At 45.6% G+C, this 21,078-nt stretch overlaps 1 protein-coding gene across 3 annotated transcripts; it reads left to right on the top strand.

The window, feature by feature from the left end:
• The first annotated feature begins 143 nt into the window (after window positions 1-143).
• si:ch211-106h4.4 (MAM and LDL-receptor class A domain-containing protein 2) lies at window positions 144-20,478 on the top strand. 3 transcript variants are annotated; one of them, XR_006834282.1, is made up of 34 exons: window positions 144-334; window positions 778-906; window positions 1,304-1,432; window positions 1,641-1,740; window positions 2,138-2,303; window positions 2,547-2,689; window positions 2,815-2,882; window positions 4,182-4,313; window positions 4,555-4,679; window positions 7,363-7,603; window positions 7,702-7,970; window positions 10,960-11,050; window positions 11,336-11,476; window positions 11,765-11,899; window positions 12,227-12,354; window positions 12,446-12,614; window positions 12,882-13,001; window positions 13,394-13,548; window positions 14,036-14,131; window positions 14,615-14,705; window positions 14,991-15,113; window positions 15,371-15,473; window positions 15,646-15,796; window positions 15,951-16,170; window positions 16,445-16,568; window positions 17,029-17,158; window positions 17,253-17,331; window positions 17,509-17,670; window positions 17,905-18,030; window positions 18,855-19,072; window positions 19,474-19,593; window positions 19,757-19,918; window positions 20,144-20,235; window positions 20,421-20,478. XR_006834282.1 is itself a non-coding variant. In XM_046321051.1 (31 exons), the coding sequence occupies exons 1-30, from the start codon at window positions 307-309 to the stop codon at window positions 19,022-19,024; spliced, it is 4,044 nt and encodes a 1,347-aa protein (XP_046177007.1). In that variant the 5' UTR covers window positions 144-306; the 3' UTR covers window positions 19,025-19,072; window positions 19,382-19,412. The 3 variants fall into 3 exon arrangements, 2 of the variants coding, with proteins under 2 accessions (XP_046177007.1, XP_046177008.1); XM_046321051.1 differs by lacking the exons at window positions 19,474-19,593; window positions 19,757-19,918; window positions 20,144-20,235; window positions 20,421-20,478 and adding an exon at window positions 19,382-19,412; XM_046321052.1 differs by lacking the exons at window positions 19,474-19,593; window positions 19,757-19,918; window positions 20,144-20,235; window positions 20,421-20,478 and adding an exon at window positions 19,336-19,358.
• Window positions 20,479-21,078: the final 600 nt, after the last annotated feature.

Raw genomic sequence — 21,078 nt, 5'->3', positions numbered from 1 at the left:
TCCTAGATCAGCACTCCTACTCTGAGACTCTCTTAATGAATACTGGCCCTGAAATACACGGTGGGCCATAAAGACTAGGCAGAGGGAATGTGATGTGAGTTCAATGAGTGCGCTGTGTGGACTTTAAGCACATGCTATTGATAAGACCAAACGGTTGAGGAAATGGAATCTTTATAAAAACGATCAGTTCAATCAGTTCCTTGGATGGGATGATAAAGTTTATACCAGTCAGGCAGTTTTCTGAAGCCTCACATTCCTTTTCTTTCTTTTCTGTATTCATTGTATTGTTTCCATGTTTTTTTCAACATGAGAAGATTATTGGTTCTCCTATCAGGTGAGTTTACCTTACACATAATGACTTCGCATGATCCTATGTGCACGACTGTGTTTGTCTCTTGGATGAGTGTATAAGCAGGACAGTCAGGGTGGTCTCACGTGTGGCGCAACAGTGATACCTAGAGGGAATGGAATGGTTGTCAGAGGCCGTCGGTAACCGTTATATTCAAATGGTTGCCGTTGTAATCAACCTTCCTGAACGGTGAATTCGCTTTGTGAATATGAGTCCAGCACGGCAGACAATGATCAACAGCAATGCTATTCAGAATGAAAATACTCTACATATTTCTTCATTTGTTTCTCCCCTTCTCATTTCAGTAGACACACACCTCCTGAATTCTATTAATTGCAGTTTGCCAATGTAATGTTGTCATTCAAAATATAGAATGATCAGATCCGAGAGGTCAAGGAACTCGTCTAATAGGATTTTTTATTTTTCAGTCTTTTTGATCCTAGTTTCCTGTTGTCCTGAGAGCGACTTCCTGTGTGCGTCTGGCAAATGTGTCCCAGTTGATGATGTCTGTGATTTCAAGGACGACTGTGACGATGGTTCCGATGAGGAGTTCTGTGGTACGTCAATCTGAAATCTTCCTCCGGCTTCTCTGCGTACTCTTCAGCTCTAGAGAGCTATTATTCTCTTCTCTCTGCTCAAAACTCTTCGTTCTTCTCGTTCAAAATGCCCGACAGAGGCTGTGGGAACCAGTTGTTTCTTCCTTTGATAAAAAAACAAACAAACACCATTCTGTCTAACAATCAAACACTTTCTATCCCTTTTAGTTTTTAGTCTTAGTGTTTCTCTAGCGTGTCTCAGACTGTTTGCTGCGTCATATTCATTAGGGCACACCGTGCAACAACAACAAAAAAAACAAGCGTTTCTATTGGACAAGTTCAGGTAGTCCATCCCTGTGTCTGCCTGTTATCTTCTGTTTTGTGCCCAATGAATACGACCCTGGTGTCCCCCTCTCAGGGTCGTGTGATTTTGAGCGCCACTCCTGTGGATGGAACGACAGCAGTGTGGGAGTGTACCGCTGGAGGCTGGAGATGGCTAACATCAGCCTGATTCCTGGACAGGACCACACCACGGGATCACCCTGGGGTATATGTCTCAATACACACACTAAGTTCATCTTCATTCCATTGAAATGGACGAAAGATGATCTCAGTGCTGCGTTGCTTTAAGGGAAACCCAGCCCGAGGGAATAGAATGGTCACATAGCTCCATTGTTATGACTGCTGTGTTGTCCATGTGCGTCTTTGTACAGTATCCGTGCTGCCTGCTTGATGTGTGTGTTTATATGTCCCAGGTCATGTTATGCATGTGGAAGGAGACTCAGCAACACACTTTGGCAAGGCCGTGTTGTTGCATTCCGTTGACAAACCAATGGCTTTGGGATGCCATATAAGGTAAGGAGAAATTCTGTACTAGTCAGCGTTTCCCTTTGATTTCCGGCTTTACGGTTTTAATCATTGCGTAACAAAAAGAGGAGGAAGGAGAGTTTGTGAGGTATAAAGTCATAGTTTTTCATCTGGGAAAAAGTTTGTTTTGTGTCTTCTTAAAAGTATTTAATAACCTGATGGTGTATTGAAACAGCTATTTACTAAAATACAAACAAATGCTTTTCTATGTGGTAGCTAGAGCTCATTTACTATTATATCAAGAAACAGTTTAAAATAATATTTGTGGGTTCAGACATGGTCAGAGGTAATTGGCCTTAGCCATTACACCTTAGCCAATAGGTCCAAGCCTCTTGTTGAGGTCGCTACAGTAGCTGTTGTACTAAGGATGCTCTGATATTTTTAGCTTCTGGTACCACCTCTATGATGACTTTAGTGTGTCCACTCGGATGTATCTGAAGATGATCCGAAACACTGGGAGCACAGAATTACTGATGATCTCCAAGCCACAGCAGAATAGAGGATGGGAGAATGCTACGGCCTTCATCGGTAATCAACCAGGAGGTTTCAAGGTTGGCATTGGAAACACACACACACACACACACACACACACACACACACACACACACACACACACACACACACACACACACACACACACACACACACACACACACACACACACACACACACACACACACACACACACACACACACACACACACACACACACACACACACACACACACACACACACACACACACACTTGTACATGCACACTCTTGCTCTCTCTCTATTTTCCTCCCCCCTTTAGTTGGAGTTTTCTGTGGACCCCTCATTCCTTGGAGCTCAGGACATCATGCTGGATGATATCAGCTTTGAGAGCTGTGGGGAAGGGGACATACCTGCAGGCTCCCAACTCCTCACCTGTGACTTTGAGAAGGACACCTGTGCCTGGTAATAACAATAACAACCATAATAAGAATCAATATAATCTCCAATCCTCATAATCATACTCATCATCATCATCATCATCATCATCATCATCATTAAAATAACATTATTCCTGGTGATGTTTAAAGGTACCCAGACCACACTGTTTCCCTTCTGTGGAAGAGAGCAAGAGGAATAGACCACACTACTGGCAGTGGTAAGTCAAGGGTTTGCCAAACCACAGACTAGATCATATCCTAGATGGAGAGATGGAAGGAGAGGTGTTTTAGTCAGGAAATGTAAACAGGATTATTCTCTTGGTGTGTGGTTTTGTTTATTTGATTTATATTTTGGATGTTGACTACACTACACATGCAACAGTATGTGGACACCCCTTCGAATTAGTGGATTTGGCCAGTTCAGTCACAACTGTTGCTGACATGTCTATAAAATAAAACACACAGCCAAGCAATCTCCAAAGACAAACATTGGCAGTAAAATGGCCTTACTGTAGAGCTCAGTGACTGTCGACGTGGACCGTCACAGGATGCCACCTTTCCAACAAGTCAGTTTGTCAAATTTCTGCCCTGCTAGAGCTTCCCGGGTCAACTGTAAGTGTTGTTATTGTGAAGTGGAAACGTTTAGGAGCAACAACAGCTCAGCAAAGTGGGAGGCCACACAAGTTCACAGAACAGGACCGCTGAGTGCTGAAGCGCGTAGCGCATAATATTTGCCTGTCCTCGGTTGCAACACTCACTACCAAGTTCCAAACTGCCTCTGGAAGCAAGATCAGCACAATAACTGTTAGTTGGGAGCTTCGTGAAATGTCTTTCCATGGCCAAGTAGCCGCACACAGGTCTAAGATCACCATGCACAATGCCAAGCGTCAGCTGGAGTGGTGTAAAGTTCACCTCCATTGGCCTCTGGTGCAGTGGAAATGTGTTCTCTGCAGTGTTTAATCACTGTTTCACCATCTGGCAGTCCGACAGACGCTACAGCATGCAATGACATGCTAGACAATTCTGTGCTTCCAAGTTTGTGGCAACAGTTTGGACGGCTCTTTCCTGTTTCAGCATGACAATGCCACCGTGCACAAAGCGAAGTCCATACAGAAATGATTTGTTGAGATCGGTGTGAATGGATCATCATGTCACCAGAATAAGACCATCGATATTTATTGGAAAGGAGCATCAAACTCATCCCCCTGTGAAGTTCATCATAATGTATTTCATCTGTAGTCTAATAAACTGCATGCTTTCCCGAGTCGTAGTAGGAGGCCCACACAAATGGTTTATTAAATCAATATGTGTTCATTGAATGCATTTTCACCGCTATTTCTCACATAATTCATTTTACAGAAACAAAAAGATGCCACGTAGTGAATTATTATTTTATTTTTTTACCAAAGACTGTTCCATTTTTTACAAATCCATACTTTACTTGCATAAAAAAGTTGGATGGAAACCTGGTTAGAGTACAAGATCGTTCTCAACTGTGCGTGTGCATGTGTTAACAGGTTATTTCATGTCCATTACCCCCGGCAGTAAGCTGGACCCCTCATCAACAGCCAGACTCATCAGCTACCCTCAGCCAGCAGGCACAGTGATCTGTGTTAGCTTCTGGTATCGCATGTACGGCAGTGATGTTGGTAAGGATATGTTTTTTAGGCGCCACTGATGGCCAAACTCAATATCTTTGAATTCATTATTTGCAAAAGGCAATTAGTAATTTTTTTCCCGGCCCAATAAAGATACAATTGCGTGGGGAGTTTCAATAGGCATGATAACTCTGACATCAGACTCTGAGGAGGCCAAGGGGGATCAAAGCAGACCAAATGGTGCCTATTGTCACAGTTGAACAGACATGACCCCTATCTGGTTCTACTCCAGGCTCCGTGAGGTTCCTCACCAAGTCAACCAGAGAGCCAGAGACTGTTGTGTGGATGAGACATGGGACTCAGGGGAACAAGTGGCGCTTTACAGACCTTACCTTCACCACTGACACCCCACTACAGGTACATACCGTATGTCGGATCTTAATTTGACCCTTTTCGTCGCAGGAGAATAAATAATCCTGCAGCAGAAGGGTTTGAATGGATGTTTAATATTCAGAATAAATTGACATATTTGTAGGGGGTAGATGTATTTTTTTGTTATAATAAATTGTTCAAGGCAAACAATAGGCCAAATAAATGATTGGTTGCCTCAGTGCCTGTGTGATCCAGTGGTTACAGCCACTGACCCGGCTCACGTATGAGTTTGAATCAGTAATGTATATAAACCCTGGATCAAATCAAATCAAATTTATTTATATAGCCCTTCGTACATCAGCTGATATCTCAAAGTGCTGTACAGAAACCCAGCCTAAAACCCCAAACAGCAAGCAATGCAGGTGTAGAAGCACGGTGGCTAGGAAAAACTCCCTAGAAAGGCCAAAACCTAGGAAGAAACCTAGAGAGGAACCAGGCTATGTGGGGTGGCCAGTCCTCTTCTGGCTGTGCCGGGTGGAGATTATAACAGAACATGGCCAAGATGTTCAAATGTTCATAAATGACCAGCATGGTTGAATAATAATAAGGCAGAACAGTTGAAACTGGAGAAGCAGCACGGCCAGGTGGACTGGGGACAGCAAGGAGTCATCATGTCAGGTAGTCCTGAGGCATGGTCCTAGGGCTCAGGTCCTCCGAGAGAGAGAAAGAAAGAGAGAATTAGAGAGGGCACACTTAAATTCACACAGGACACCGAATAGGACAGGAGAAGTACTCCAGATATAACAAACTGACCCTAGCCCCCCCGACACATAAACTACTACAGCTTAAATACTGGACGCTGAGACAGGAGGGGTCAGGGGACACTGTGGCCCCATCCGAGGACACCCCCGGACAGGGCCAAACAGGAAGGATAAAGCACAGCCTCCACACCACTAATGCAGTAATGAATAGTATTTCACTAAACATTTTCAAGGACAAAATTACACGTATTAAAGTCTTTTTTTGTTGTAGTCGGGACAGTATCATTAGTCATCTCAAAAAATAATACTATAAGGAAAATGTTTTACATATTTTTTTCATTTGAATGTTTAGCTCACATAGTATAATTGAAAAGTCTGCATTAAGGTGTCTGTAATAGAATATATATATGGCAAAAATGGATGTAGACGGGAGGCAGCGCCAACTGGCCCAGCGTCGCCCGGGTTCGTGGAGGTTTTGACCGGCCGGGTTGCACGGTGTTTCCCCTGACACATTGGCGCGAGCAGCGTGTCAAGAAACAGTGCAGCTTGGCAGGGTCATCTTTTGTGGTTCTCGACTTTTGCGTCTCCCAAGTCCGTACAGGAGTTGCAGCGATGGGACGTGACTGTAATGACCAATTTAGGCAGAAAACAACCGACAGGCTACAGACGTTGTTGGGTGTCAGTCTCCACTGAAGACTACCTGTGCTGGAGGACATCTGCAAGATGCTGCTGGCAGGGTTCAATAATCTATTAATGTCAAATCAAATCTTTGTTGTTTGCCGTCACAGTTTACCATAAGGTGTAAAAAAATGACCAAACTAAATGTGTAACTAGTACTTCTGGCTGGATACTTTGTTTACTCTTCCTGGAGGAGCTGCTTGAGTAGTTTCTTAATTGAGTAAATTACAATCTACTTTTACTAAAGTACAGATGTTCAGTACTTTACCCACCTCTGCAAATTATACGTAGCCTAACAAGAAAACGTGGGCGAGCATCCACACTGGAGGAAACTTTATTGTTTATAAGTTTATTGTATAGACACCTGAAACCCCACCTCTTTAAGGAATACCTAGGATAGGATAAAGTAATCCTTCTCACCCCCCCTCCCCCCCCTTAAAATATTTAGATGCACTATTGTAAAGTGGTTGTTCCACTGGATGTCATAAGGTGAATGCACCAATTTGTAAGTCGCTCTGGATAAGAGCGTCTGCTAAATGACTTAAATGTAAATGTAATTGTTCTACAGTAGGCCCAAATCAATCAGCTGAGGGCCCAAATCAGCTCATCCACTCAGCCAGGGAAACAAACAGTAGCCTATTATTGGTTTTCACATCTTTCGTTATGTGGCAATGGATAGGCTAACGGGTAGCCGTCAGAATGTAGATTATTCTAATATAATTTAAAAAACAAGGGGTCTATTGCAACCGCCGATGGCACAAGATGACCGCCAGTTGATGTCTTGTTAAACCTCATTTTCGCTCCCTAAAAGATGATGTTGGTGTTACCTTAGTCAGAGATCTGTGTATAATGATGAGATGCTCATGTCTCCAACCTAACAATGGGACTCGTTGTCCCAAAAGCAGGAATCGCAGGCATCAAGTTTAGGCCTGCATATTACTAAGCCCACTGAAACGCATTGGTCTTATTCTGGACGGATTTTGGTGAGAGTGAGCCCTCTCGCTTTGCCTCTTCCTCTTTGTCTTAGTCCTGCTTGCAACCAAAGTCCTTCATGATACGCTTGCCCTCTGGTTGGTATTTTCATCAGAACAACTTAGTCCTTTTTTATAAACAGACTAAGGGCGACTTACAGTATCTATTTGACAAGCGTTCCGTAAAATGCACCATTGAAAGCATCCTGTATCACCACCTGGTACGGCAAATGCACCGTCTCTACATTTTGACCATATACCATCTGTATTTTTCAATGTATTGTCATGTATTTTGACCACAGAACGTGTGTTTTTCAGTTCATATTGGAGGCTGTGGTGGGTGGTAAGCAAGGTAGCATTGTCATAGACGACATGGTAGTGAGCAGCAGCAGCAATGTGAATGGCTCCTGTCCGGCGGAGAGAGAGTGCACCTTCCAGGGGTCCCTGTGTGGCCTGCAGGTGGAGATGTCTGGAGACTTCACTTGGAACAGAACCACCGGGGCCCTGGGAGCCAACACCTCCAGCCCAGCGCTGGATCACACTCTGGGTACTGAACTGGGTGAGAGAGACACACACGCACACGCACGCACGCACACAAGCAGGCACTCGTGTACACACACACACTCATCCTGTATATGATGGTATGTTTTTGCTCAGGATACTACCTGAGTGCCCAGCTGTGGAACCACCACGTGGGTAGCAGGGGGCGTATGATAACGGGAGTGAACGATGCCACCCCTCGCAGTGGAGAGTGCTGGATGTTTTGGTACCACATGGAGGGCAGGGCCTCAGGGGAGCTCAACATCTATCTGCAGCCCTTCCCAGGCTCCAGGACCCAGACCCTACTGTGGAGCAGGACTGGAGACCAGGGAGATCGCTGGAGACACGGCCGAACTACGGTCCTCAGCCCTGATATACCTTACCAGGTACATGCAGACACTACTGGCAATGCTTTTACTGCTGCTGCTACTGGTGCTACTACTACTGGTGCTGCTACTACTGGTGCTGCTACTACTACTGGGGCTACTACTACTATTACTATTACTACTACTGCTACTACTACTGGTGCTACTACTACTGGTACTAATACTACTGATACTACTACTGCTACTACTACTGGTGCTACTACTACTGGTACTCCTCCTACTGGTACTACTACTACTGGTGCTACTACTGATGCTGCTCCTACTGGTACTCCTCATACTGGTACTACTACTACTGGTACTACTACTGGTACTACTACTGATGCTGCTACTACTGATGCTGCTACTACTACTATTGGTGCTGATACTACTACTGGTGCTGCTACTACTACTGGTGCTACTACTACTATTTCTACTTCTATTACTCTTACTCTACTGCTGCTTCTGCCTCTTCTACCACTATTATTACTATTACTAATGCTACTACTGCAACAACTGCTGCTGCTGCTACTGCTACCACTACTACTACTGGTGCTACTACTACTACTGCTGCTACTACTGCTACTATTATTACTGCTACTACTACTACTGCTGCTACTATGGATTATTTGTAATGGAGATTAAGTAATCAAATGACAAAAATGAGGTAACTGTAATCAGCCCGGACGACTTAAAAACATGTTTAATCAGGATTACAGTTACTTTCTTAAACAGCTAATGACATTGGGGCGGCAGGGTAGCCTAGTGGTTAGAGCGTTGGACTAGTAACCGGAAGGTTGCAAGTTCAAACCCCTGAGCTGACAAGGTACAAATCTGTCGTTCTGCCCCTGAACAGATAGTTAACCCACTGTTCCTAAGCCGTCATTGAAAATACGAATTTGTTCTTAACTGACTTGCCTGGTTAAATAAAGGTATAAAACAAGAAGGGACTTCTTCATCCAATGGAAGACTTCGTCAGCACTGCTGTCATTTTGTGCTCCTGCTGATCGCCCGTCAAGGGTGCGTGGCTTCTTTTGTGTTCCAATTGATTGAATCGATAGGTAAGGCTACCAAACCATTTTACCACAGGCCTGGTCAATCAGAAAGTTGTCTGGACTCCATAGAGTTGCTGCTGTGTAGTGTATTTACAGTTCACTTTGTAGTGTATTTACAGTTCACTTTGTAGTGTATTTACAGTTCACTTTGCAGTGTATTTACAGTTCACTTTGTAGTGTATTTACAGTTCACTTTGTAGTGTATTTACAGTTCACTTTGTAGTGTATTTACAGTTCACTGTGTAGTGTATTTACAGTTCACTTTGTAGTGTATTTACAGTTCACTTTGTAGTGTATTTACAGTTCACTTTGTAGTGTATTTACAGTTCACTTTGTAGTGTATTTACAGTTCACTTTGTAGTGTATTTACAGTTCACTTTGTAGTGTATTTACAGTTCACTTTGTAGTGTATTTCCAGTTCACTGTGTAGTGTATTTCCAGTTTACTTTGTAGTGTATTTACAGTTCACTTTGTAGTGTATTTACAGTTCACTGTGTAGTGTATTTCCAGTTCACTGTGTAGTGTATTTCCAGTTCACTGTGTAGTGTATTTCCAGTTCACTGTGTAGTGTATTTCCAGTTCACTGTGTAGTGTATTTACAGTTCACTTTGTAGTGTATTTACAGTTCACTTTCACTCTGTCCTGAGTAGCGGGAAACAAAATGCTTTCTAATTGAGCAACATTTCAAACCATGAACTTCCGAACCTATTGTCCAACCCAAATGTTATGATAATCCGTGGTTAAGGTTATACACCACGGTATCTTGAATCATGCATTCCTGCTCGGACATGCTAATTAATTTAAACAATTGATTTATTGAATCATACCATTTTAGTAGTCTATTAGATTTAAGTCATTTGAGTGGGTTTAAGATAAGATTATCAGACTACTCGTGTGTTCTATTGCCTGACCCCGCATGACCAGATTTGTTGGCTTGTGCCGCCAACTGAAAGCGTGAGGAAAAAGTTTATTTTGAGCCCTGTGGATGGTCTCACAATATCAAATATAATGTGAATTATAGCATTTGTATGCTTTCACACCAGTCCCCAAATTAGAAATAGCCATGTTACTATATTTTAGTTGCAGTTAAAATATGCCCTGGGTGTTAGAATCGAAAGTAATCGGTTACGTTACTGATTACTTTATTTTTATTTTTCATGTTAAAAGTGATCTGCCCCAACACTGACTTACTACACAACTCAATTGAAATCGCATTGACCCCAACTGTGGTGTTTGCATGTGAAAGCTGAACACATTTTGGTCGTACATGAATTAACACTAGAAGTAATCCACACCGATAGTGTTTTATCACATGTGAACCGTTAAACATCTGATTGAGCGTCATAAATCATCTTCCAATGAAAAGATAAAGAAAAGAGGAGTCTTGCTTTTCTGCGCTGGAGATAAAACAGCTGGCACGTACATGGTTGAGTTTGTCACAAAGTCCGCCATGGTCTGCGATATATAATCTTTGGATAATCTGAAAAAAACAGAAATATACCCTCAACATAATCAGATGCGTTTTGTGCAAACAGTCTGGTGAGTGCTGACGTGCAATCTGCTGTCAGGTTGTGCACTTCAACCCTTCAGTAGACCACTAAAGGTGTACTAGCACACACAGAGAGTCAGAATGAGAGTACGGGGTGATATCAAGGCATCCTATTGGCACCCTATTCCCTAAATAGTGCACTACTTTTGACCAGAGCACTACAGTGGTGCACTATATAGGGAATAGAGTGCCATTTCAGACAAACCCTAGATATAGTATGACTTCTACTCTGGAATTCAGCTGAGGAAACCTTCAGCTGAGGACCACTGTTTACTGTACCCTGTAATCTACTTTCGCACTAATTTACACTTATGAAGCATGGACCCTGTACATATTGTCGTACAATCAAACACAGACCGTTCATAGATAGACTCACTAAGATTACAGCAATGTGTTTCCTGATTGACAGGTCATCTTTGAGGCTGTGGCCGGGGATGGCCGGGAGGGGGACATTGCCATTGATGACCTCACCCTTGTTAATGGGCCTTGTCCGCCACAAGGTGAGTGTGTCAATGAATCGATGACCAGTGGGATGTTAATGTAAAAAACTAAAAAAATACACACAGAAACCAGAAAGGCTCTGAAAGCTATTTTTACTATGTGTGTGTTCTTGAGTTCGTGCATGCGTCCATCCATATGTGTGTGCACGTAAGTCCATCTGTGTGTGTGTGTGTGTGTGTGTGTGTGTGTGTGTGTGTGTGTGTGTGTGTGTGTGTGTGTGTGTGTGTGTGTGTGTGTGTGTGTGTGTGTGTGTGTGTGTGTGTGTGTGTGTGTGTGTTCTGCAGGGTTCTGTGACTTTGAGATTGACTACTGTGGCTGGCTGAACAGTCCCCCAGCTGTGTCAGGAGTGGACTGGGAATGGTGGTCAGGGTCCAGTGGAGGACGCTTCTCTCCAAAAGTGGACCACACCACCAACTCTGGCCAGGGTAGGCTGACGGTGTGACTGAAGGGGTTTGATCCTAGGTCAATTCTGTCTGTGCCATAAGATCGTATTTGACCGCTGAGCTAAAGTCTTAGCTCAACTTTAGGCTTGGGGAGCTTTAACAAGTCCTCAAGCCTGTGTGACCAATTGGGTTTGAGCCCTGGTCGGCCCTGTGCCACAAGACAGCGTTAGCCTTCTGAAGTTTATACCCAGGGCACTGCGTTTCCCGCTGTGGTTTTCGTTGTCTAAAGAAAATGTCTTTACTTGTGTTTGTTGTGGCTCTCCTCTCCAGGACACTACATCATCTTCACGACAGGTGTATTTTCCTCTGGACTGGAGATTACCCAGCTGCAGAGTGAACCTATGGAGGCGGTAGAGAATGCATGTATAGAGTTCTGGTACTTCATGGACATGTGGGGAACCATGGGTAAGTAGCCTAAACTGGCTCTGATATGGCTGTAAATGCTGAAGGATATAATGCAAAACAATAAACCGATCTTGCATGCAGGAGGTTGGCGGCGCCTTAATTGGGCTCGTGGTAATGGCTGGAGTGAAGTCAGTGGAATGGTGTCAAATACATCCAACATGGTTTCCGGGTGTTTGATGTCATTCCATTTGCTCCGTTCCGGCCATTATTATGAGTTGTCCTCCCCACAGCAGCCTCCTGTGCGTGTAATACCATGCCACTATAGGGCCTACTGGTGTCATACATACCAAAAAAAAGTGTGCATTTAGTGTTTGCTTCCCTCCCCAGACCAGATGGAGCTGACAGTCTATGTGAATGAGACAGGTGTTCTACGTTCGATATGGAGCAGATTTGGTCAACTCGACCCAATCTGGTATCAGGCCATGGTGGACTACAACGCTACAGGACCACACCAGGTCAGACAACGGTCAACCAATCAGACAGCGGTCAACCAATGTACCAGTGAGCATTCAAGTAGACATTGTTGGACCATGTGTTTTGTTGCAGATCATATTTTCCACCAGGCGCCCCGGCAGAGAAGATGGAGGCATAGCCCTGGATGACATCCACGTTAGGATGAACCTGACCTGTGCAGAGCTGATCCCAACCACTTCAGCCCCCACCACAGTACCCACCACCCCTCCAGCCACTCCTATGGACTGCACCTTTGAACATGGTGAGGCACAGAGAAGAGGCTTGCTAGGAAATACATCAACCTGGTCCCAGATCTGTTTGCCAACCCCTCCTAGTTTAGCCTGAAGTCTCCTGGAATTGCGGAAGAATTCCAAGAAGATTTACTTAGGTCTGATTGGCATTAAGAATGAGTTGCGGGGAGGGTTCAGCTTCATAAAGGAGCACTGTGAAGGAAGCAATAACATACGCCTGTAAAAGAGAAGATGGGAAAACTACATGAGATGAAAATGTTCCTGTCTTTCCCCATCAGGCCTGTGTAACTGTGTCCAGGAGACCGACGACGCCTTCGACTGGGTCCACTCCCAAGGCCTGCAGGTGGACCAGCCATGGAATGGACCGCTGTACGACCACACGGTCGGAAATGACAAAGGTACTGTTCTGGACCTGAAGAGCTAGCTACTGTCATGGACATTTTACACAGGGACATTCCAAATCAATTTTTAAATCAATCATTGTTTATTATCAGCATGCTGGAGAGGTCACTGTCAAACTTCGATGCATAAAGTACCGGTCTGAAGTGAGCTTCCCCCACGGGGCAGTCCCGTTAGATCTCTTTATATACTGGTTACACGTTACATAGGCATAGTTCATAGGGTTGGTTCCGTCATGCGTCTGGCACCGTCTCCTACATATTCTGGCCGTTCTGCCAGATGGTCCAAAGGAGGGGGTCATGTCGCCTTGTGCATCTGCCACAAGTTTCACTCAAAGTGGCGAAAACTGTCGTTTAAAAAATGGCTGCTTTGTGTCCTGTGTGTGTGACAGGGTTTTACCTGATGGTGAATATGTCTGGTAGCGTGGACGGTGAGACCGCAGTCGTCTCTGTTCCTCTTACGTTCCAAACCACGGACCTCTGCGTTGGCTTCTGGTATTACATGTTGGGACCATCTGTGTCCAACCTGGACCTCTTAGTGCAGACGGTATGTACAGTAGACAGCTACTACAGTATGGGCTGCTTTCCCAGACACAGACTCAACCGGGTCTTGGACTGAGAAGTACTTTCAATTCAGAATACAAATTGAGCTTGTTTTTTAGTCCGGGACTAGGCTTAATCTCTGTCCTGGCCGTATATTTTTTACACAGATGTTTTATAAGGAGTTTTACAACTCTGGGCCTTAGTTACGTTATAATAAACATACAGAATTCTCTGACGACTGCTATTGCCCAAATCATTGTCAATATATGTATTAGTGGCGAGGGGGTTTAGAGTAACAGCCTTCTACAGTTGGTTGAACTGACGGTTGAACAAGTGCCTTTCATCACCAAGCTTTTATGTCATTGTCCTCTAAATTGCACATAACTACCTACTCATCTAATAGTTCTGTTTTTTTCAATGCGTCACCTACAAGAATACTGTAACACTAATATTGTATTACATGGAACTATAATCATTCTCTTCCATGGTAGAAAACATCAAGAACTGTGGTGTGGACTCGCCAAGGCAGCCAGGATTCAGAGTGGATGAATGCACAGGTTCAACTTGGCATAGCAGACACACAGGAGGTATGCACACACACACACACACACACACACACACACACACACACACACACACACACACACACACACACACACACACACACACACACACACACACACACACACACACACACACACACACACACACACACACACACACACACACACACACACACACACACACACACACACACAGTGGTAATGAGGGCTCAGAACAGGGCAGCACGGCTGGCCCTTGGATGTACACAGAGAGCTAATATTAATAATATGCACGTCAATCTCTCCTGGTTCATAGTAGAGGAAGATATTGACTTCATCAATACTTGTATATGTGAGAGGTTTACCTGATGGTACACACACGTGCACATTGACATGTTGAATGCACCGAGCTGTCTGTTTGAACTAATGGTATAAACTGCCTTATTTTTGCTGGACCCCAGGAAGAGTAGCTGCTGCCTTGGCTAATGGGGATCCATAATACATGTACATGTATGATCTGTGGTCTAGGTTCAGTTCTCTGGAAGCAGGAATACCTCTGGCAGTGGGTTTATAGCCATCGATGATGTCACAGTCAAGGAAGGGGCCTGCAAAGATCAACGTAAGAGATGCGTTCATAATGGCTCTATAAACACACTGCCCTGGGAAGCATTTTTTTAACACTGAAAGTGTATATAATTGTTGTTATTATATTGCCACTAATGCACATAGTATAACCTATGTCGATCATATCACTTACTAGAGTTCCATTTCATTCGGTGGGGTTACACCATATCAAACCCATCATGTAGGCAATATATTTCCTCACTGATTTGAGACTATGAGGATATTCTAAATCGGGAGAGAATGGGGAAGCACCAGGGTAATAAGTGTGTGCTTCATACAGATCCGTGTGGATTTGAGGTAGACTCCTGGTGTGACTTTGAGGTAGACGTGAGTCACAAGGGGCGCTGGGGCCGTTTGAGAGGCAGCAAGGACCGATTGGACCACACCTACAGAACTGAGAACGGTGAGTGCTGTTATGGCCCAATATCATTGTTTGGGAAGGGTGGTAGAAAAGGAAGGGATACATCTTTTTTGTTGTTGAACCTTTATCTAACCAGGAAGTCCCACCTGGCCGTCAGGAAGCAGGTCAAACAGTAGTCATTCGTGGCATTGTTTGGCTGCGAATTTAGCTGGTGCAAAAGCGGGATTTGGGCACCCGTTAAAGTGCTGCATAAATCCAATCTATTATAATGGCAATTATCGATTGTCTGTGTCCTGTAGGTTTCTATCTGACTGTGTTGAAACGGAGCTCCGAGGAGACCGAGGTGGCTCAGTTGCTTTCTTCAGAGCTAAGCTCTACCACAGGGATGTGTGTTCGCTTCTGGTGAGCTCAGTCCCTCGCTGTTACCTCCCTCTCCTCCCAACTCACCTCTCCTCACCTTTCTTTTCCCCCCTCACCCCTTAGCCTCGTTTCTCACCTCACTCTCCTACTAAAAACCTCACCCCGCAATCTTCTCATTTCGCCTCTGCCCTGATCTCTCACTCCTCGCCTCTAGGTACTGGCTGCCTGCTGGCTCCACTGACCGTCTGTCAGTGCATGTCCTGAGGAGCGAGGAGCAGGGCCTGGCTCTGTGGCAGCGTTCTGGAGCTCCCTCTACAGGCTGGGAGGTGGCAGAACTCACTGTGTCCGCCCCTAACACCTTTAAGGTTAGCTCCGCTCGCTAGCTACCGCAACACGCATTCTAATTGGCTGTGGAAAGTGGAATGGCGAGTGACTGATGGATATCTTTCCACTTTCTTCTGACTTCACACGCCCACAAACCTCCCATCCCCTCACCCCACACACCGCACACACTCTCAGGTGGTTTTCAGAGCGGAGCACGCGCCGGGCTCTGATTCGACGGTGCAGATTGATGACGTGTCTATGAGGGAAGGAGCCTGTACTCCCACGGGCAGCTGTGACTTTGAGTCTGGCCAGTGTACCTGGGTCAACGAGGCCCGGACAGGCGGACACGACTGGGTACAGGCAGACGGACGCTTCCATGGCCCAGACACTGACCACACCAGTCAGACACCAGAGGGTGAGAGCTTGGACCACAGGCACCGCAGGCAGTTACAAAGAGAAACACGTCGATCGATCCAGGTCAACTAGTTGAAAATCAGGCTAGAATAGGATTCCCTTCCAATTAGACCTGTGAAAGAGAAGATGCTCTCGGATTAACACGGAGATTGTACACACATCGTTTTAGTAGGTTAATGTGGTGCATCAGATACTCAAGCTGAAATGATAGTTGCTGCCTTATGATGATGACTGATGTATACGTATACCTATATTGTGATCTGTTCTCCTATCAGGGAGGTTTTTGCTGAGCCCGGCCCTGCCACAGAACCAGAGCAGTCGGGCCGTGGTGGTCTCCGAGTGGATCCAGTCTCAGACTGAAGCCACCTGCCTTACCATCTGGTACCACATGAATGGCAGGTCAGAGCCTAGACTTACTGGGACTTGACTTTTCTTAGAGGGGAATTTATTTTGTGTGGTGTTCGGTACATTAAAACCACACAAGTTACATACATTCAAAAACCAGAAATACACACTCACCGACCCTCTGGTTGGAGTCATTTACGTTTTAGTAATTTAGCAGACACTTATCAAGAAGCAGTTTAAGGTTAAGTGCCTTGCTCGAGGGCACATCAACAGATGTTTTTTCTTCATCTATAGTCGGCTCGGGGATTCGAACCAGCGACTTTTTGGTTACTGGCCCAACGCTCTTAACCACTAGGCTACATGCCACCGTATGGAACGTTACTATTGTAATGACCTGTATATGAACGACTACTATTGGGATAGCAGGCTCTATATTGGTAAAGTGTGGTAGGAGTAAACATTTCTCTAATAGAATAATTATCGGCCCTCCCTTCATGTGTTTCTTATTGTGCAGTGAGTCTGGGTCCCTGCGCGTGTTTGAGCGCTCTGGTCCAACAAAACAAGAGTTACTGTTTGAGACCCAGTCTGGGGGATCCAACTGGACCCGTTTTTCTGGCTCTGTGGAGAAGTCTGGCCCATTCCAGGTACAGTGACTGAGTGACTGGTTTAACGCTTTGTAAGCAGCTCACACACTGGTCCTGCTCATCTGAGTGTACTTTCTAACCCCTGTCTGTCTAGGTGCTGATAGACGCAGAATCTGGAGACCGTGGATTTATTGCTGTTGATGACATCATTGTAACGCCAGGGCTTTGTCCAGGTACAGTACAAACCATGTGGAAGGCTTTATAACTATAGTTGTAGACTGGTTATGGGAAAATCAAAACAGCAAGGCTAACTGCCCCTGTCCTCTGTCGGCCCTTGTCCCCTACACCTGTTTCGGTCCTCCCATACCCTATTCCATGTCCTTCCATCCCACGTTCACCTGTCCCGACAGACAATGGGACCAGCGGCGACTTTGTGGGGTGCTCCTTTGAGAACGGCACCTGTGATTGGGCGGATGTCAGTGTGGGCCAGTTTACCTGGCAGCGGGGCAGGAATGGCACTACCACGGAAAACACTGGTCCGTCACTAGACCACACCCTGGGCACTGAGCTGGGTAAGACACACACACACACACACACACACACACACACACACACACACACACACACACACACACACACACACACACACACACACACACACACACACACACACACACACACACACACACACACACACACACACACACACACACACACACACACACACACACACACACACATTTAAGACACACACCACCCTTGTAGTTCTACTTGAACTCCCCTCTGTTTACCCTGTATTCCTCCAGGCTGGTACATGGCGGTGGAGTCTAGCCGTGGGGATGTGGACAGCTTTGCAGCGCTGCAGAGTCCCACCATGAAGCAGGCCAGTGCTGTGTGCTCGCTGGAGTTCTACTACCACATGTATGGAACAGGTAAGATGCTCCAACACATCTGCACGCGTGCGTAACAAGTGCTGTGTGTTTGTGCGTGCTTGCACATACGGGTAACTGCCCAAATCAAGGGAACGCCAACATAAAGTGTTTTGATAGTGCGGTGGAACAGCTTCCATACATCGCTATAGATTCTACAAGTGTCTGGAACTCCATATACATTTCATCCTTTGGTGTTTTGTTGTTGCTGGTGGAAAACGGTGTCTCAGGCGGCGCTCCAGGATCTCCCTTAAGGGTTCAACTGGGTTGAGCTCTGCTGACTGAGACGGCCATGGCGTAGGATTGACATCGTTTTCCTGCCTATCAAATCATTCAGGGACCACTCGTGCTCCGTGGATGGGGAGCATTGTCGTCCTATAGGAACATAGCCACGGTAGCCAAAATAATGGCCTGCCCAGCATGATGGGCTGTTAATTGCTTAATTAGCTCAGGAGCTACACCTGTGTGGAAGCACCTTCTTTCAATATACTTTTTACCTGTATGTGCACGTTTTGCGTTTATGCGTGTTTATTAGGGCCGGGATGATACCAGTACCGTGATACTCGTTAGTATCGTGGCAAGGAAACAAAACACAAAGCGGATTTAACTTCTTTAGGAAAACAGACCTAATGTTGGAAACAAACATCATTATGTTGTCATCCAGAGTCACATTTATTTATTTTCCAAGCTATAGCACACAATGTTTTACATACAGCAGGTTTTTAAAGGACCAAAGAGTTTGGTCTGCTTATGTTTACATTTTTGGTATGGGCCGTCGTAGTGTTTATGGGTGTGTGCATTGTGTGTGTGTGCTTGCGTTGATGTAGGTGTAGGGGAACTCCGTGTGCTTCTTCAGGAGGGTTCTAGGACCACTCCTCTGTGGTGGCGGTCGGGGGACCAAGGGGACGCGTGGCGTCGGGGGGGAGGTGATCGTGGGTCGTACCCCCCCATGTGTTCACCCTGTTCTTCCAGGCGACCAGGACCTTCAGTCAGCTAGGGGACATCGCCATCGACGACATCCTCTTCCTCAACTGTAGTCTGCCTGGTGAGCAGCAAACACGCAAAGTGACTGTAGACAGGGGTTGTGGTACTTGTGTTGCAGAGGAAGGGAAACAATTACGCTATAAAATACAATGGCAATATCCTAAGTGGTCAATTGCATTTAGGGGAAGATAGTATAGCAAAACATAACATAGTCTATGTCTATTACAGGAGCTACAGTATATAGATTGAATCTCACTTTGCTCCAGTGCTGATTTTAAAGCAGGTTGAGTGAGTCTTTGCTGGACTGTTTTCTCTCCCCCTCGGAGCCCCAGGACTCCTGTCCAGCTAGACTGTTTTCTCTCCCCCTCAGAGCCCCAGGACTCCTGTCCAGCTGGACTGTTTTCTCTCCCCCTCAGAGCCCCAGGACTCCTGTCCAGCTGAACTGTTTTCTCTCACCCTCAGAGCCCCAGGACTCCTGTCCAGCTGGACTGTTCACCTGCTCTAACCGTGTGTGTGTGGCGCAGAGCCGAGTGTGTGACTACACCGACGACTGTGGGGATGGGACTGACGAGGTCGACTGTGGTGAGTGAGAAGGACCGTTTTGTACGCAGGGAAACCTTGGTTCATACTTTTAACAAAGGACCTGGAGTTTTTCCTGGCCAGGTCACATAATAATAACAAAGAGCTCTAATCGAGTTGGTTGTAAATCCTGAGTGTTTCCTTTCCTCTGTCCGCGTGTATCCAGAAAAGCAGGGTTACGAAGGGCACTGCAGCTTTGAGCAGGGCCTGTGCTCCTGGGAGGAGAGTGAGGTGGACACCCCCGGGGCTGACTGGACCTTCCAGAAGGGAGAGAGCGCCTGGCCTCGACACGGGCCGCCGAGGGACCACACCAAAAACAACGGAGCAGGTAGGTCCATTCGGTGCACTTCGAGACAGATTATAGTGTGTGGATCAGGGAGTTCAAGAATTGCCCTCTGGCCATCCCGGTGGTCTTTCGTCACAGACTTATAGAGTAGCAACGCTCCTGAGAGATTTACTTCAGGGTGCTGAGATTACCGTCCCCCCACTACTGTCGGTGGTGTAGATACAGGCCGGTTCTTTGTGATAGAACGAGGTCGTCTTTATGTTTCAGGGCACTATGTGATTCCCGGGAGCCACCTTACTGAGAAGGGCCAGACATCAGAGCTGCTTTCCAGCACTCTGCTACCCAGCTCCAACTGCACCGTGAGTCGCTCTACGTTCACAACCACTCTGTCAATCGTTATCTATATGGTTCACAATGAACATGAATGTTACACCAGCACATAGAGTTGGCTAGAGGGTGCCAAAGCCAAAGCCACGTGCCAAAGCCTCCTCAAGCTAGTCTGTAGTTCTCTCAGTGAGACGCTGCTCTCTGTCTCTCCCTACAGGTGAGGTTCTTCTACTACAGTCAGGATGAGGAGACGGCCAGTCTGACTATGAGGCTGAGGACAGACCAGGATGGAGCTGATGACACTGTGCTGTGGACCAGAGACTCATCACAGGACTACAGCTGGCACAGGGCAGAGGTCATACTGTTCATACCGGTCAACAGCAAGGTCAGAGAGGACAACACACATACACATACAAACACACACACACAGACATTTGTGACATGGAGATTATTTAGTGTGTATTGCATAACAGATTGGATGGCTCATTGGTGTCAAATTAAAATATAATTTTACTTGTCACATGTTGCTGAAAACAACAGGTGTAGAACTTACCGTGAAATGCTTACTTATTAACCAACGATGCAGTTAAGAAAATCTAATAACGAAAACATTTACTAGATAAACTAAAGGGGGAAGAAAAACAGTAATGAGGTTAAATACAAGGGGTACCTGTACCGGTACAGGTTAGAGGTAATATGTAGGTAGGGGTTAAGTGACTATGCATAGATAACAAACAGCGAGTAGCAGCAGTGTAAAAACAAAGGGAGGAGGGGTGGCAATGTAAATGTAAATAGTCCGGGTGGCCATATGATTAATTGTTCAGCAGTCTTATGCCTTGAGGGTAGAAGCTGTTAAGGAGCCTTTTGGACCTAGA

This window comes from Oncorhynchus gorbuscha, linkage group LG22 (genome assembly GCF_021184085.1).
Source record: "Oncorhynchus gorbuscha isolate QuinsamMale2020 ecotype Even-year linkage group LG22, OgorEven_v1.0, whole genome shotgun sequence".
Lineage (NCBI taxonomy): Eukaryota > Metazoa > Chordata > Actinopteri > Salmoniformes > Salmonidae > Oncorhynchus > Oncorhynchus gorbuscha.
This window is presented reverse-complemented; position numbering and strand designations above follow the sequence as displayed.

Bases quoted from the DNA above. Each gene is read 5' to 3' on its own strand.
- si:ch211-106h4.4 (XM_046321051.1), top strand. From the start codon at position 307: ATGAGAAGATTATTGGTTCTCCTATCAG. The intron at 2,690-2,814 runs GTAATAACAATA...TGATGTTTAAAG, and splicing joins GAGAAGGACACCTGTGCCTG to GTACCCAGACCACACTGTTT. The intron at 17,671-17,904 runs GTAAGACACACA...GTATTCCTCCAG, and splicing joins CACCCTGGGCACTGAGCTGG to GCTGGTACATGGCGGTGGAG.